This window comes from Orcinus orca, chromosome 3, assembly GCF_937001465.1.
Source record: "Orcinus orca chromosome 3, mOrcOrc1.1, whole genome shotgun sequence".
Taxonomy (NCBI): domain Eukaryota; kingdom Metazoa; phylum Chordata; class Mammalia; order Artiodactyla; family Delphinidae; genus Orcinus; species Orcinus orca.
The window spans coordinates 59,904,848-59,919,633 of record NC_064561.1 but is presented as its reverse complement, the minus strand read 5'-3'; the positions used below and the strand labels follow the sequence as shown (position 1 = coordinate 59,919,633).

The 14,786-nt window shown below is 46.2% G+C and overlaps 1 protein-coding gene and 1 long non-coding RNA gene across 21 annotated transcripts in view; one reads left to right on the top strand and one right to left on the bottom strand.

The window, feature by feature from the left end:
• The window catches only part of LOC117196801 (uncharacterized), a 132,257-nt gene that overhangs the window by 51,327 nt on the left and 66,144 nt on the right, over positions 1-14,786 (bottom strand). For 11 of the 12 annotated variants that reach the window (XR_007476498.1, XR_007476488.1, XR_007476489.1 and 8 more), the window contains 3 exons: positions 14,247-14,398; positions 13,225-13,391; positions 8,806-8,922 (listed from right to left, as the gene is read on the bottom strand). This is a non-coding gene — a long non-coding RNA (uncharacterized LOC117196801). The remainder of the gene's footprint in view (positions 1-8,805; positions 8,923-13,224; positions 13,392-14,246; positions 14,399-14,786) is intronic. The other variant, XR_007476494.1, reaches the window with a different exon arrangement.
• The window catches only part of AFAP1L1 (actin filament associated protein 1 like 1), a 72,895-nt gene continuing 63,906 nt past the window's right edge, over positions 5,798-14,786 (top strand). For 3 of the 9 annotated variants that reach the window (XM_033406802.2, XM_033406801.2, XM_033406806.2), the window contains exon 1: positions 5,806-6,113. In XM_033406802.2, coding sequence (XP_033262693.1) covers positions 6,098-6,113 — 16 coding nt within the window. In that variant the 5' untranslated portion in view covers positions 5,806-6,097. Of the gene's footprint in view, positions 6,114-14,786 lie in introns of all 9 variants that reach the window. The other 6 variants (XM_033406804.2, XM_033406803.2, XM_004280372.3 and 3 more) reach the window with 4 other exon arrangements.

Below are 14,786 nucleotides of genomic sequence, written 5' to 3'. Positions count from 1 at the left end.
TTTGCTACAGATTGAGACACCACCTGAAGACTAAACAGAGGAGGGTGGAGTCAGGAGATGGAAAGAAAGTAACCACTCTGTTTGTGTTCCTGGATCTAAGCTTACCTTAAATCCAACTTCACCCTTCAAATCCCCGGTTACCTTCTGAGCTAATAAATTGCCTTTTTGGTTTTAGCTGGTTTGAATTGTGATTATGTCACTTGCCACTAACACAGCTGTGACAAACACAGTGGCCCCCAGGGTGAATTAATATTGTCAGCTTTGCTCTCTGTGTGAGGGAGATCACGCGATCCCAGTTTTAGTAGTGCAGGCATCTGCCCCTGCCAGAGCGACCGACGGGCCATGGGACTCACTAGGGAAGCCTAGCGAGCACATGTGAAGAGGTCAAAATGTGCCTCGGTCAGTCATGGAAAGTGCTTGTAGGGCCTGCACCAAAAGCCTTGTTTGCTCCCAAAGCTCTCTTGTAGATAAAGAATTCATTGTCATACAAGAGAAATGGGACTGCCTAGCACACAGGGTCTTGCCCACCTGGATCAGGTGTTATTTTGTCCTTCTGACAAAATAACAGCACTATTTAATTTTTTAAAATATACCTACAGAATGCCACCCCTTCTCAGACTCTGTGGGTAACAGGAGCTAGAAGCTCCATAGTCCTCGTATCTAAGGGTATCAGATGTTCCTACAGGGAAGGAGGAAGCTGGCAGAATCTATCACATTTCCAATGGTCTGGTTTACACAAAACTCCCTGCAGGGGGCAGCCTGGATGTGTGGCTGAGATTTCAGTGTTCCTTAGTATTTCCATAAGCATCTGACAATGTCTCCAGAGGAAACCCACTTGATTACAATAACTTGCATTTTTACACTAAGCACTTTACAGATCTCACTTAATCCTCTGGGTACGACTTTCATCCTCATTTTACAGATGAGGAAATTGAGCCCTTGATAAGTAATTCATTCATGGTTGAGCCTTTGATAAGTAATTCATTCAAGGTTTCACAGCTGTATGTGGCAGAACCTGACATCAAGTCTAGTGCCCTGGGCACCACTCCCGGTTCTGTCTCTAAGATCTTGTGTGATTTCAGGCAAGCTTTCTTCCCCTCTCTTGGCCTCAGTTTCCTCATCGGACAAACGAAGCAATCAGACTGGCTTATCTCTCAGGCTCCTCTCAGCTCTAAAGTTTTTCTAGTTCCAGGTTTAAGAAATTCGCTTTGGACTCTGCACCCTGGCGTCAGCCTGCAGCCTAGAAATGAACAGGGAGAATGCAGCACAGCCTTTCAAAAGAGAGTTCGTCCCTTGGGGGCTTCCCTGGTGGCACAGTGGTTGGGAGTCCGCCTGCCGATGCAGGGGACACGGGTTCGTGCCCCGGTCCGGGAAGATCCCACATGCCGCGGAGCGGCTGGGCCCATGAGCCATGGCCGCTGGGCCTGCGCGTCTGGAGCCTGTGCTCTGCAACAGGAGAGGCCACAACAGTGAGAGGCCCGTGTATCGTCAAAAAAAAAGACAAAAGAGAGTTAGTCCCTGCTGCAGTGTTAAGGGTTGGGTATCACCTTGGCCCCCAGGTAGAGGCACCCAGCTGGACAGACTCTCTAGAAGTCTTCATGGACCCACAGTTTTTCTCAGGGTTCCAAAGGCATAGGCTGTATGCCGGCTTAAGCCCACAGGGGTATTTTAGTTGGCCCTTGCAATGTTTAAAACAGTTGAACTTAGTTACCAACATTTTAAAATCAAAAGCTGAAATCTGGACTCCCGGGTTCTTCTGAAAAGTCTTAAGATCTGGCCACTCCAGGCCCATGTTCCCCCGGCCACACTTCCCTGAGTTGCTGGCTCCTGCCCTTTCAGCTGGAACAAGAGTGCTCTGCTTTGCCAGGTGGTCAGCTCACACAAAGACCTCCCCTGACTGGTCCTGGGGGCACTTCGGCCTGTGAGCCTCACTTAAGGAGCCAAGAGTGCTCTTTTCTTGAGGAAGGACCTGAGGGGAAGGGATGTGCAGCATTGGGGCACAAGAATAAAAGCTCCTTTTCCTCCAGACACAACAGTGCTCCGGGCTCTGTGACAGTTGAAGGTGAACCTGTGGCCTGGGTGCAGGTAGGAGCCAGGTGCCTTGGAACCGAAACCTGAAGGTACAACAAAAGGAGAGGTTTTCATCCAGCCATGAAACTCTCCTTCTCCCAGCAGCCGCCACTCAGATCTCTATCTGCTTTCCGGGGCCCAGGGTGGACCAGCAGGCATGTGTCATTTCCCTGGATAGGGGCTATAATGGGGACATTGTGCTGAGTGGAAAAAGAGAGGTTTTCATCCAGCGACCAGCATTGGGCAGACACTCGAGCAAGGGGCTCTGGGGCTCACCCTGCACAAAGGAGTTTGGGAGCAGGGCCCTGAGCCAAGAAGAAGCCCCATGGGTTGGGCTGCATGTCCGCAGCAGCAGGCAGTGGGGCTGGGAAACACAGAGGCATTGCTCCCAGAACACATCATTGCAATCTCATTTTCCTCTGCAAATAGATAAGCAAATAAACAATCCCAGAGGATAAAGGAGACCACCCCAAAAATACCTGCATTAATAGAAACCTCGTTGAGTCCTTGAGCATTTATTCACTGACTCACCCCACAATACTTGCTACCACTTACTAAGTTCCGGGCACTGTGCTAGGCCCTAGGGACCTCGCAACAAGTAAGACACAGCACCCACCCTCATAGTACTTGCAATCTGGGGGGCCATGAAGAGGTAAGGAGAGACCTAAGTAGGAAATTATACATTGGTGACCCAGTGGAAGAACTGAGAGTGACACAGTAACAGAGTCAGTTCAAGAACCCAGATCTGAGTCCCCAGTCGATGGTTTTTCTTACTCTTCCCAGGGTCTCCTGAGATCACTGCTTGTCTGCTCTGAGGAATGGCGGGTTGGAGCTTAGTGAGGAAGGCACCCCAAATACTATAATAAGGAATTTGAACTCTACATTGAGGGCAAAGGAGAGCCATCAAGTATTTTTAAGGGGGATCTGATTGGAACCATGGAACGGTCACTGTAGCAGCCACGATGGAAGCAGACCTGGAGGCAAAGTGACAGGTTAGAAGGCTAAAGTATGCTTCTCTCACTAGGACAAAGAACATTTAGCCTCCAAATTTTTCTTTCCCAGGGCTTCCCAGTTGCACCTGATAAGCTAAGAATGAGACTGGGGAGTATCATTTGTTTTCACAAGACTAGGAGCATGTGGGAGCTGAAAGCTTTTTTCCTGGAATTGTTCACTGGGACCAAATTTGATATCTTTTTACAGAGCTGGAGCTCTCCGCACAGACTTCTTTAGACAAGTACCAGGCAAACCTAGAAAACTTAGTACAACAATAAGAAAAGGGAAGATATGAGGCAGATCCTAAAAATCCTTTCCAGAGAATTGCATTCATACAGGGAAGTGGAAAAGGGAGGAGAAACCAGACATTGGCATCCACAACTTCCATCCCCCTTCTCATTCCAGCACTTCCCACCTGATACCCTACAATCTAGCCAGACCAAACTTCTTTACAGACACATCCTGCAGTTTTCTATCTCTATGTCTTTGCTCTCACTGTTTTCGCTGCCTGTAACGTTATCTTCTCATTGCAGGCTCACCCAAGTGTCTGTCATCCATTACTGTCTCCATGATCAGTAAGATATTCTTGCTTTGTCTGAATGAATTCCAAGAACACTTTATCTCTCCTCTGGCACTTTTCACATAATAATTTTTAATTAAATTATTTTGTACATATTTATCTCCTCTACTAGATTGTAGGTTCCTTAAGGATGGAGATCATTTCTACTTAGCATTAGTTCTCCCAATAGAAATTGGCACAGAATGCAACAAATGTTCCTAAGTGGACTGATGAAAAGTGCGGATAGTTTTTATGGTGACTCTAGGCCTAAGTAAAGGAAAAGTACAGAAAAAAATATATAGTTATTCCTTGTCCCAAACCCACAGCCTCCTCATCCACCTCACCCAGTTTCCTAACAGCAACCAAGCTGTAGTCAATTTAGTCAACAGTGCCACCTAGTGGGCATTATGGGTAATTATTAAACCAGAACCACTACACCTTCAGAGTGACTTCTTTTTGTTAATCCTTAGGAAAACTGTGCACAGACTGTGTTCTCCCATTTTTACATCTTTCCTAGACCACAGCTCAGTTAATCCCATTTTTACATCTTTCCTAGACCACAGATCAGTTAATTTCACTCCAAAAATTCTTCCATAGGTGCATATAAATTCCCTTTAGCTTTTTTGAGTTTTCTGTTCCAATTCTCTTCTAAACATCCAGAGTCTGAAAGTTTCTTAAAGTTTCTAAAAGTTCTAAGCCTCCATCTGTTCTTGCAACAGTTATGTTTTACATATTTTTAAAATTTACTTCAAGTGAAATATTATGCTTTTTAAAGTATAAATGGGCTAGCCTGGAAACTTGACTACAATTTATAGCCTTGTTTCCAAGCGTTTCAGAATTCAAACAGAGAACTTTTAGAAGTTAACCCACTTGTAAATCGTTGGTTGTCTGCTTTAGAATTTAAACTGACCTTTTCAAATTGGAAAAGTGGGCAGGAACAAAGAGGAATTGGCAAACAATAACAGCTCACAGCTATTTAAGGATTACAAAGTGGTTTTGTACCATCATTTCATTTGCCCTCCTAACAGCCTTATGAGGTCATTATGAGGTTTCCCACAGCACAGATGAGCAAGCAAACCTCAAAGGCTTAAAGTTGTACACTTAGTAATTAGAAGAGCAAGAGATCACACACAAGTTTTCAGACTCCAATCCCGCTGTTTTTTCACTACACCATATTTCCTCTGTGCTCATACACAGATATACTAAACAAACTACTGATGCAATCTGGCGAAGCCAGGGCTAATTTCAACTTGCCCATCAAAGCAATGGAGGAAATAGTCCCAGGGCAGGAAAACGCAGGATGCTTTTTCCCAAGTCCTCCCTTGTGCCTTTGCTCAAGATGGTCCCAATGCCAGAATGTTGTAAGTAAAGGAGTGGCCTAGCCAAAACTTCAAACTGTGACCTGGCCTATCTTGGGGAGGAGGAGTGTCTAGAAGGAGAACTAGGCCTGGACTTCACTTTATGAAGGGTCTTAAATTTAGACATTTCATATTATCTATAAACGGGTTCGGACCTACTTTCACAGAGACACACTAATAGGATGAAAGATGTTGACATTCTTCATACAAATTTAAACTTAAATCCCATTCCTGACCACACTGGCCATAGCAATATTTTTTCTACATCCTGTAATTATTTTGGGAAGAGCACACTTAACATTGCACTGCATTTGTATGCTAAAAAAGTGTTCATTTCCACAATTTTTATCACTCCGTGTTGGCATTCTTCACGTTTTAGTGCACAGGGAACCTCGAAAGTTGGATGTGTCCCAAGCCATTGCCCACCTTTTAGCAATCCTCTCTTTCTCTCCTTTTCCTAGGTGGTTTTATTTTTTAAAGATCTTTATTACTTCACTCCTCTTTTACACCATTATTGACACTGTACCAGCATAGAGTTTGGTCCACTGTCTCGCACTAGAAGGTGCCCAGGAAAGACCTGTTTAATGGAGAAGATAAACCAAAAGCCAGGAAATGGGTGGCAGCTGCAGGCAACAGTTTTCCACTGTTGAAAAACAGGTTCTAACAGTCTGTACAGTCTGAAAATGGACCGGGCTGGGAAGTGCAGTAGTAAGCCCCTCGTCACTAGCGTAATGCAAGCAGAGCTGAACAACGCCTTGGTCTGGACGGGGGTGGGAAGCACGGGCGCGGGTACGAAAGAAAGCGTGTGAACTGGGATGTGGGTCCTCTAGCCCCTCACGGAGGGGCATGAGGACTTGCGAAAGGCAGGGCATGGCGCGCAGCGTGTGCGGGACCAGGGACACCGCGGCCCAGGGGGCGAGGCGGGCTCCGGGTCTATTCCGGGAGCGGCGTGCAGGGGCAGGCGAGGGCGGGCGGAGGCGCTGGGCGAGCATCCTGTCGGGGGAGGGGACGCGCGGAGGGCGCTCCAGCGGGCGGGACTGGAGAGCGCCGCACGCCCGCAGCCGCCGGCCCCGCCGGAGGCACCGCGCCCTGCTCCGCGCGATCGATCGCTGGCGCCATGGACCGAGGCCGCGGTAAGAAGAAAAGTGGTGCCCACACTTGTTGCTTGGTGGGGAGGGGAGAACCGAACGATCTAGAGGCCAGAGAGGAGAAGGGAGAGACGGGCGGTGGGGCCGGGGTGAGAAGCGTGGGCGCGTGGGCGCGTGGAGCGGGTAGGGGGGGTCGAAGGCCGGGCGCTGTGGGTACAGGTGCCTCCTGGGCCAGGGCAGCTAGGGGTCTGTTAGGGACTCGTGTGTTAGGGACTCGTCCCGGAGCTGAGTCGCCTCCTGTTTGTGAAACCAACGTTTTCATACACTTGGAGTCTTAACTTCATAAAAGAATGCCCCACAGGATTCCTGAGGACGGCGAGCTCCTCTGACCCCATCCCACCTCCCCCCAACCCCCACCGAAAGTAAAATAGGGCTAACGAGTCACACTCTTGAAAACCACCGGACATGTGAAGCCCCTACTGTTCGCACGCTGAGAAGCCCCAGGAGACGAAGTGTGCAGCTACCCAGGGTATTGGGAGGAGGAGCTGCAGGAGTGTGTGTGGGTGGCACATGGGTGTCCGAGCCCTGGCTCTGTTCCTGACAAGCTGCGTGACCTTAACCTACCCTTTTTCTCTCTGGGCTAGTGACGAGGTTAGACCACATGGTCTCTGAGACCCTTTTTTGCTTGGACTCTTTTTCAGGAGACGAGAGTATTTGATAAAGTTTCACAGACATGGTGGGGGCTTGTTGAAACTGCAACTGACAGGAGCAAAGAGAGGGCATTTATGGGGGGCATTCATTGGGGCCTGTGCTTAAGTAAAGGCCTGGACACCTCAATGGGCTCATGTCTGTAAAAAAGGTGGCCTGCTTGAACATGGGGGCAGTGTCAAAGGCTGACAACCAGAACACCAGTGTCATAACTTCCCACCTCTGGAATCCAAGGAGATCACAGGTGTGAATGCACTTGGTAAACTGGAGTGCTATGCCAACATGAGAAGCATTATTATTCTTGTTATTATTATTATTATTAATGGAAAATTCCTCCCCTTCCCTACAATAATCTTACACCCTTCCTCCATCTGCCTGTTTGCTGTGCTAAGGCCTCCAAGCGGAGAAAAAGGAGTGGCCAGGGGTGTGGAAGCAATTAGGAAGGGCAGTGGGGGCAGGGATGAGAAGTAGAGCAGGTGTCGGGGTAACCTCCCTGCACCCCTGTTACGGGTAAAGCCAGAGTTCAGAGGGCTACAGGGGACCCCAGACTTCCAGGTCAAGGTGCTGGGGACAACTTCCCCACCCACACCATCTCCAACACACAAAATGCTGCATCCACCCTCTATTAGGAGCTGGAAGGGCAGGCAAAAAATGGAGGGGGGCTTCTGTTTGGCTCTTTGGGGACCGAGGCTGTGATTTGTAAAGCAGTTCTCACCTGTTAACTGACTCCTGGACAAGTCTGCAAAGAGCAGACGCACTCGCCAGGGAGGAAAAAGAAAAGAGAGAAGAGGCACCACTAATATCCCTCAGTCCCCCATCCCCATTTCCCACATTGTACATTTAAAGCAAAGAGCACTGCCCTTCACCCCGTCACACCCCAAAAGTTGCCAAATACCACCCTGTCCCCAGTACAAAATCCCCATAACTAGCCTACCTGGAGCTGTGGAAAACAGACCACCCAGAGCTTTGACAGACCATGAGTGATAATAATTCACTCAGTTTAAAATGCTTAATAACTGATGCCTCACTCAAGAAGGCTGCTTCCAGACCACTCTTCCTAGGAAGCCAGACTTCCCGAGAATCTATTAGTACTCAGAATGCTCTAGGGCTCTGACCTTCTCCCCTGCTACGGGCTTTCCTAGCCTACTTTCCTTCTCCTTCATAGCCCTTGTCACGATGTGCCATTACTCTAAGAGTTAGTTATCCGACTATGTGTTTAGTGTCGACCTACCCTGCCAGAATGTAAGCTTCCGGAAGGTTGGGGGTGGATCTGAGTGGTCACCCTGCTGACACCAATGCCTGGCACACAGTAGGAGCTCACTAACAGTGGTTCAAGTAGTTCATTAGTAATATGAAACACACTTTATAGTGTATCCCAAGTTGATTAATTGTAATGCTGATTTTTAAAAATACATACCACAAAATCCTCACATCAGAACAATTCTTTGTGACTTGCAAAGGCCTGCGCAAATGCGAGTGAAGTGGATGAGGCACACAGGACCAGGTCATGTGTCTAGATCCTCAGCTGTCTACCCTGAGAAACTACTGCAAACACTGTACGAATTAAAACTATATATGAACTATAATGCAAAATCTGTGTGGGTTTTTAAGATAAAATGTGAGAGACTTCACAGATCATTCCAGTGGAAATTCCTTCTTGTGCCCATATCCCCAGGAGGGTGTGAGCACTCTCTTCTTTTGCCAGGGAAATTTTAAGAAGCACAGGTCTCATTTCAGCCCCATACCGACCACGTGGGGAGTGGGACTGTCATGCCCAGGGAAGGAAACCACACTTCACTATTAATAACAGTAACAACTGAAATCATCAAGGTCTTATCATGAGCCAGGCAACATGCTCAGCTTTTTACATGGCTTCTCTTGGAAAAAGTGATGGGATGGGGCTATGACTAGGTACTGTCATTAATCCCTACCTCACAGGAAAGCAGGCTTGGCAGTGTATTAGTCAGCTAGGGCTGCCATAACAAAATACCACAGACTGGGTGGCTCAAACAACAAATTATATCCTTACAGTTCAGGAAGCTAGAAGTCCAAGATCAAGGTGCCATCTGGGTTGATTTCTGGTGAAGCCTCTCTTCCAGGCTTGTATATGGCTGCCTTCTCACTGTGTCCTCACATGGCCTCTTCCCTGTGCACAGAGAGAGAGAAAAAGAGAGAGAGATCTCTGGTGTCTCTTCCTCTTCTTGGAAGGGCATCAGTCCTGTTAGATTAGGGCCCACCTTTATGACCTCATTTAACCTTAATTACCTCCTTAAAGGCCCTATCTCCAAATGCAGTCACACTGGGGGTTAGGGCTTCAATGTATGGATTGGGGTGGGGGGGTGGGGGACACAATTCAGTCTGTAACAGCAGGATTAGGTCACTGACTTTAACTTATACAGTCACTTGCCATGTGAGAGACAGAGCTGGGTTTGAACCAAAGTCCTGATCTTAAGCTTGCTGCTGGCTGCCTCTAGAGTAGGGCTTGGATGCCAAATCTTCCTGCTGCAGGTCCAGGCACCTCCATTACACCACAACTATACTGTTCAGATCTTCAGTAGCAATTACAGCATAGAAGCTCGTCATCAAAGTCAACTGACTTGAGAATGAAAACAAACCTGGGAAGTAGGATTTCTAGTCTAACAGGATATGTGTCTTCCCATGAGTAAAGCAGGATTCATATAGTAACAGACACAGAAACCACTTACATTATAATGAAATTCCTTCCAGCAGGACTTCCCAATTCATGAATATCATTCAAAGAGAATCAGCCATTGGTGAAGATACCACCTTCACTACAGACTAATGATTATGGCCACCACCTTCTACAGGACCAGTAACTTAACTCTTTATCTTCTAATGAGGATAAAATATGGATACTGATGATGTCTACTTCTTGGGGTTGTTATAAATATTAAGTATATGGAAAATACTTCAAAGAATGCCTAGCATATGAGAACCAACAATAAATGCTGGCTATTGTAATAATTACAGTCTTTCGTTAATCAGATTCAACATAATAAAATTCTATTGGCCCCAAGCTGGTCTGACTCTGAGGACACTTTTTGAGTCCCTACTCCTTTTTAAGAACTGGGCTAGACAACTTTGTATACAACTCAAAGACAGGGACCATGTCATAATTTCTGTATCCGTGGAGCTCCTTCATGGTGCGTGTCTCTCGGAAATCCATCTCTGACGTGCAATAACTGAACCATTTGATGAGAGTTTCTGAGTGACTGACAAAATATTAATATATAAGGCCAATGTGTCTATTTTCTCTTATTTATTCTATTTATTCCTGCCTGCTGACTATGGTTGTATCATTTTGCTTTTGTGAACTTTCTAGTCTTCTCGAGTTCTTTGCTTTAAAGCCTTTGGTCTAAATTTTCTCTAATTTTTAATACACCTTCTTAATGTCCAAGGTTGTATCTGATATGCCTAGCTCATATGAAACAATCAATTTCCCCAAATTTCCTTTCCTTTCTACTTTACAACTAGTTCTTTTTCAACTAGTTGCATTCAACCCAAGATGGGAGTTTCTTCTGCTGAATTATATTCTCTGGGAGATCATATTGTCTCCTGGGCAACTCAAGACATAATCTGAAGCTCTGCTTTTCACTAAGTGATATTTTTATTATTTAAGAGATGCTAGAAGAACCTACTCGTGTCTTGCCTTTGTTGGACCAGCTTTGAAATCTATATTAGGGAAGCCACATCTTCCCTATCTGTGGCTTCCATTGGCCAAGTAGCCCATAGCCATTCCTATGATGAGCTCCCATCCATGACTCATTGCCCAACATCTGTCCCCAAGGCTGTGAATTCCCATACCTCTTCCCTGACATCTGAGTTCATTCTCTACTCCTATCAATTACTGTTCTTCCAAAAGGAACATGCACCCATATTCATGTTTTCCCTCCAAACATGTTCCATAAGGTCATCTTTGTCGGCCTGGAGACTCAGTAGAGCTGAGTCATTCAGAGAATGGACAAATTTAGGCTTTGACCACGACTTCCTAGCTGTATGATCTTGTATGAATTGGATAAATTACTTAATTTCTCTGAATGTCAGTTTCATTTCATTTGGCGTGTCATGGGAAAAGGTAATGCATGTAAGGTAGCACTTAGGAAACATTCAGTAGATGATAGATGTTACATTTATCAAATATAATTACTTGGATTTTAGCCACACTCTGCAATGGTTGTATGTATAGGATTTAACCTTACTCTCTTCCCTGAAGAGGCTTCTGCTGGCACTAGACATCACTTCCACTGCCTTGTCCCACACAGGGTTTATTCTGCCTCTCCCTCAACTATCAGTTTCAAACCCCACTTCTCACATGGGTGAGTACCCTGCCGAGTAAGTTCTTCCCTCTCCACTCTCTGCCAAGAGCCTATCATTATTTCATTCTGATCTTTGGTTCGGAAAAACAACCCTGCTTTTGGATACCATTAGCTTCTCATACCCTTCTTACCCTTCTGCAAAAACCTTGCAATTGAACAGAAAAATAAAACCCCACTACCATACACACCAACAGCAGCTTCCTGTTTCTTCCCACACACTTCTTTCCCTCCCTGCAGTCTCACTTCCAGTCACACCTTCTGCTGAAAGCCCACATCTAAGGGTCACAAACGGCTTCCATTTTGTCTAATTTTTCACCCTTCCCAGTCCCATCTTCTGGGCCTCTCTGTAGCTCTGACCCTCTACGCTTTTCTAAATGGATTCTCCTATTTGCAAAGATGGAGAAAGCATGGATTTTGCAATCCGATAAACCTAGGTTAACCACTGCTCCATCCCTCTGCCAGAAGGCTTTTCTGCCTCTCCTTCTCCCACCTCCAATCCCACTGTTATAGGTGCTCATAGCCTCTGGGCTTCTCTTGCCCTAAGGCAAGTGACCCAACTAAGTCTTATTCTGCTAGTCTGAAAAGCAGGAATAATGACACCCAAAATTGGGAGACTGCAATGTGGTAATATATGCCCAGCACCCAGCACCTGGCCCATGATAAGTGCTTACTAACTGTTATTTCCCATCTTTTCTCTAGCTCACTTTTTCTTCTTTGATGGCTCTTGCCCCTCTCTCCCCACCACCTCAGCCCTCTCTCTAAACTCACACCTGTAGACAACCAAGCCCCATTATGACGTCTACTCTTAATGTCCATTTTCAGCCATGAGCTGAGCTCCACTCTCCTGCACTGGCTCCTGCCTGTGGAAGTTTCCATTTGGAAGTCAACTCAACCTCCAAGTGACCCAATTTTGAACTCATCTTATTCATCACCAAATCAGATCACCCTTCCTGTTTCTCTTTTTCTGTTAACAACACAATCACGTGAGGAGCTATTGAAGGAAATGGGGCTGTTTGTGAATAAGACTAAATTTGAAGGGGGTACATGAGATCAGTTCTCAAACTAGCTGTCCTGTAGAAGAGGTAATAGAAAGACTCTCCAGAAGGCTATACAAGAGGTTAAACACAGACCAACTGGGGCACAATCTGGGAGAAGCATACAAATGAAAAGAGCTATTCAATGACAGAGTAGGAGGTGCCCAGGAACATAACGAAGCAGAGGCTGAGTGGCCACAGATCAGGGAGCCCCAGAGTGGCTCCTATCACAGTAATAGGGATCACAGTAATATATAAGTTAAAACAACTGTCACTCAATTCAAGAGGTTTCCATAGGCATGACCCTTTTGCAAACTATAGAGAACAGGACTTGTAGGAGTATATACTTCAACCTGAAGCATTCATCTTTTTTTTTTTTTGCGGTACGCGGGCCTCTCACTGTTGTGGCCTCTCCCGTTGCGAAGCACAGGCTCCGGACGCACAGGCTCAGCGGCCATGGCTCATGGGCCCAGCCGCTTCGCCGCATGTGGGATCTTCCCGGACCGGGGCACGAACCCATGTCCCCTGCATCGGCAGGCGGACTCTCAACCACTACGCCACCAGGGAAGCCCTGAAGCATTCATCTTTTATTCAAATGTGCAATATATCATAGCTTTTAATGGGACTTACGAATTATCTATGCTTGTGGATAGAATTTGGGAAGAAGAGGATGCAATTAAAGACAGTTACTTAAAGCTGTAGATCTGATTGTACTTAACCTCTTTAACGGTTTCTCATTGTTCTTAAGATATAGACTACAGTCCTGGTGGTGGCCCTCAAGGACCCACCCTGCCTGTCACCAACTCACTTTGGGCCCCTGCCCATCTCTTACTATGGGCTCTCCTCACACTGGCCTTTGTACCTTCACCAGGTTAACTCCTTCCTGCTCATCCTTAGTGATCTGCTCAAACATTACTTCCTCAAGACAATCTTTCCCTGTCTCCCAAGCTACATCCCCCATTACAGGTAACCCTAGCACTCTGTACGTCTCATTGGTTACCATCTTTGCAGTTATGATTAATTATGGGAATGAATTAGCTGTTAATGTGAGCTCTGTGAGGGCAGGGTCCTTCTTACCTTGTTCACAGTTCTTTTCCTAGCACCCAATGTAGTAATTTGCATGTAGTATATTCGCAAAACATGTCTGTTGAGATGATGAATAAATAAAAGAAAAAATACAAAATTCACAGAGTAGAGCTGGATACGGCCACTTTCAGCTCCAGGATTTTCCATTTCAATGATTCCTATTTTGGGGACAGAAACACAGACTTCGTCATTATTCATCGTTTCCTTTGCTTTCATCCTTTTTGCAATCACACCCCTAATTCTGTGGACTGTTACTGAAAAACGTATTCTGGATGGCTTCTTCTCCTATATCCTGTCATCTCCTACAGGAGCTTCCTGTTTCTACTCTTGCATGTCCAACCTCCCTTAAGGACCACTCTCTATTGTCTAAAGCAGTGGTTCTCGAATCCAGCTGGGCCCAGAATCATCTCCTAGGGAGCCTACTGAAACTATACCCCCAGAGGTCTGATCAGTGGGTCTGGAGTGAGGTTTGGGAATGTGTACTTCTTGCAAAGCTTCAGGTGAGTCTGATATGCTCACTGTTCTAGTGCACTGGTTTATCATAACCCTTGACCTTGCTCAAACACCTTGCTTGATTCCATTACTTGCTCTAGCACTGCCTTTCACACTTTTCAACCAAGTGAAACTCTAGGGTTTGGGTCTGTTACCCAAAGTGTCTTCCAAAAGCTTGAAATGTCTCATTTGATCTAAAGTCAAACAAATTTCTATTATCGTCCATAACATAACTGAACAAACACCCCCAAAAAATCTTTGTGCAGTGGACTTCCAGAGACACACTGTATTTTTCTCGGGGTTTCTTCCCTAACCCCACCCTGCCCTCTGCCATGGACTCCCAGGGTCTGTGAACTCTAGCCTGAGAAGACAAACCTCCAATAAATGTGCCAGCACACAGGGCCAGCTGGGGAATGGATCTGGACACAGAAGCAGAGATCCCACATCCTAGCGCTGGCTCAGCCACTCACTTCTGCAATATAAGTACATACATTTTTATAAAGCTTTTAAGTTCTAGAAACCTTTTCACATTCATCAGTCGTGTCCATTTCCACGCAGTGTCAGGGGTGTTGATCATGGAGTTCTTCCTTTGGAGCTTGGGCAACCTCTGGTAATCATGCATGCTCTCACTCGGCAGTCGTCCACAGGGGGGTCACTCTGGGCCAGAAGGAACCTGTGTAATAGCAGGGATATTCAAACAGAGAATTGACCACTAAAATCCTTTCTCTGGAACCCTTTCAGCCTTGAGTTTCTCTTCTTTTCTTAACTCTGGCAAAAGCCTTGTGAAGGGGTCAGCTGAGACATTCTCCCCATTGGACAGATGTAAAAACTGAGGTTCAAAAAGATGACTCTGCTATTCCCTCTCCCTGAAAGAGACCACTCAGCATCACCTCCGTGAAAACTACCTGCCACATCCTCCCTCGACCTTCCCACTGACTTTGGGTTAGCACCACGCTCCTCAGTCTCAGCTTTTAGAAGTCTGTATTGTACTAACTTAAATGCCTCCTCTGTGTGTATATGAACCTGTGCTCTGAGACTGTCTCTACATCTCAGTTCCAGTG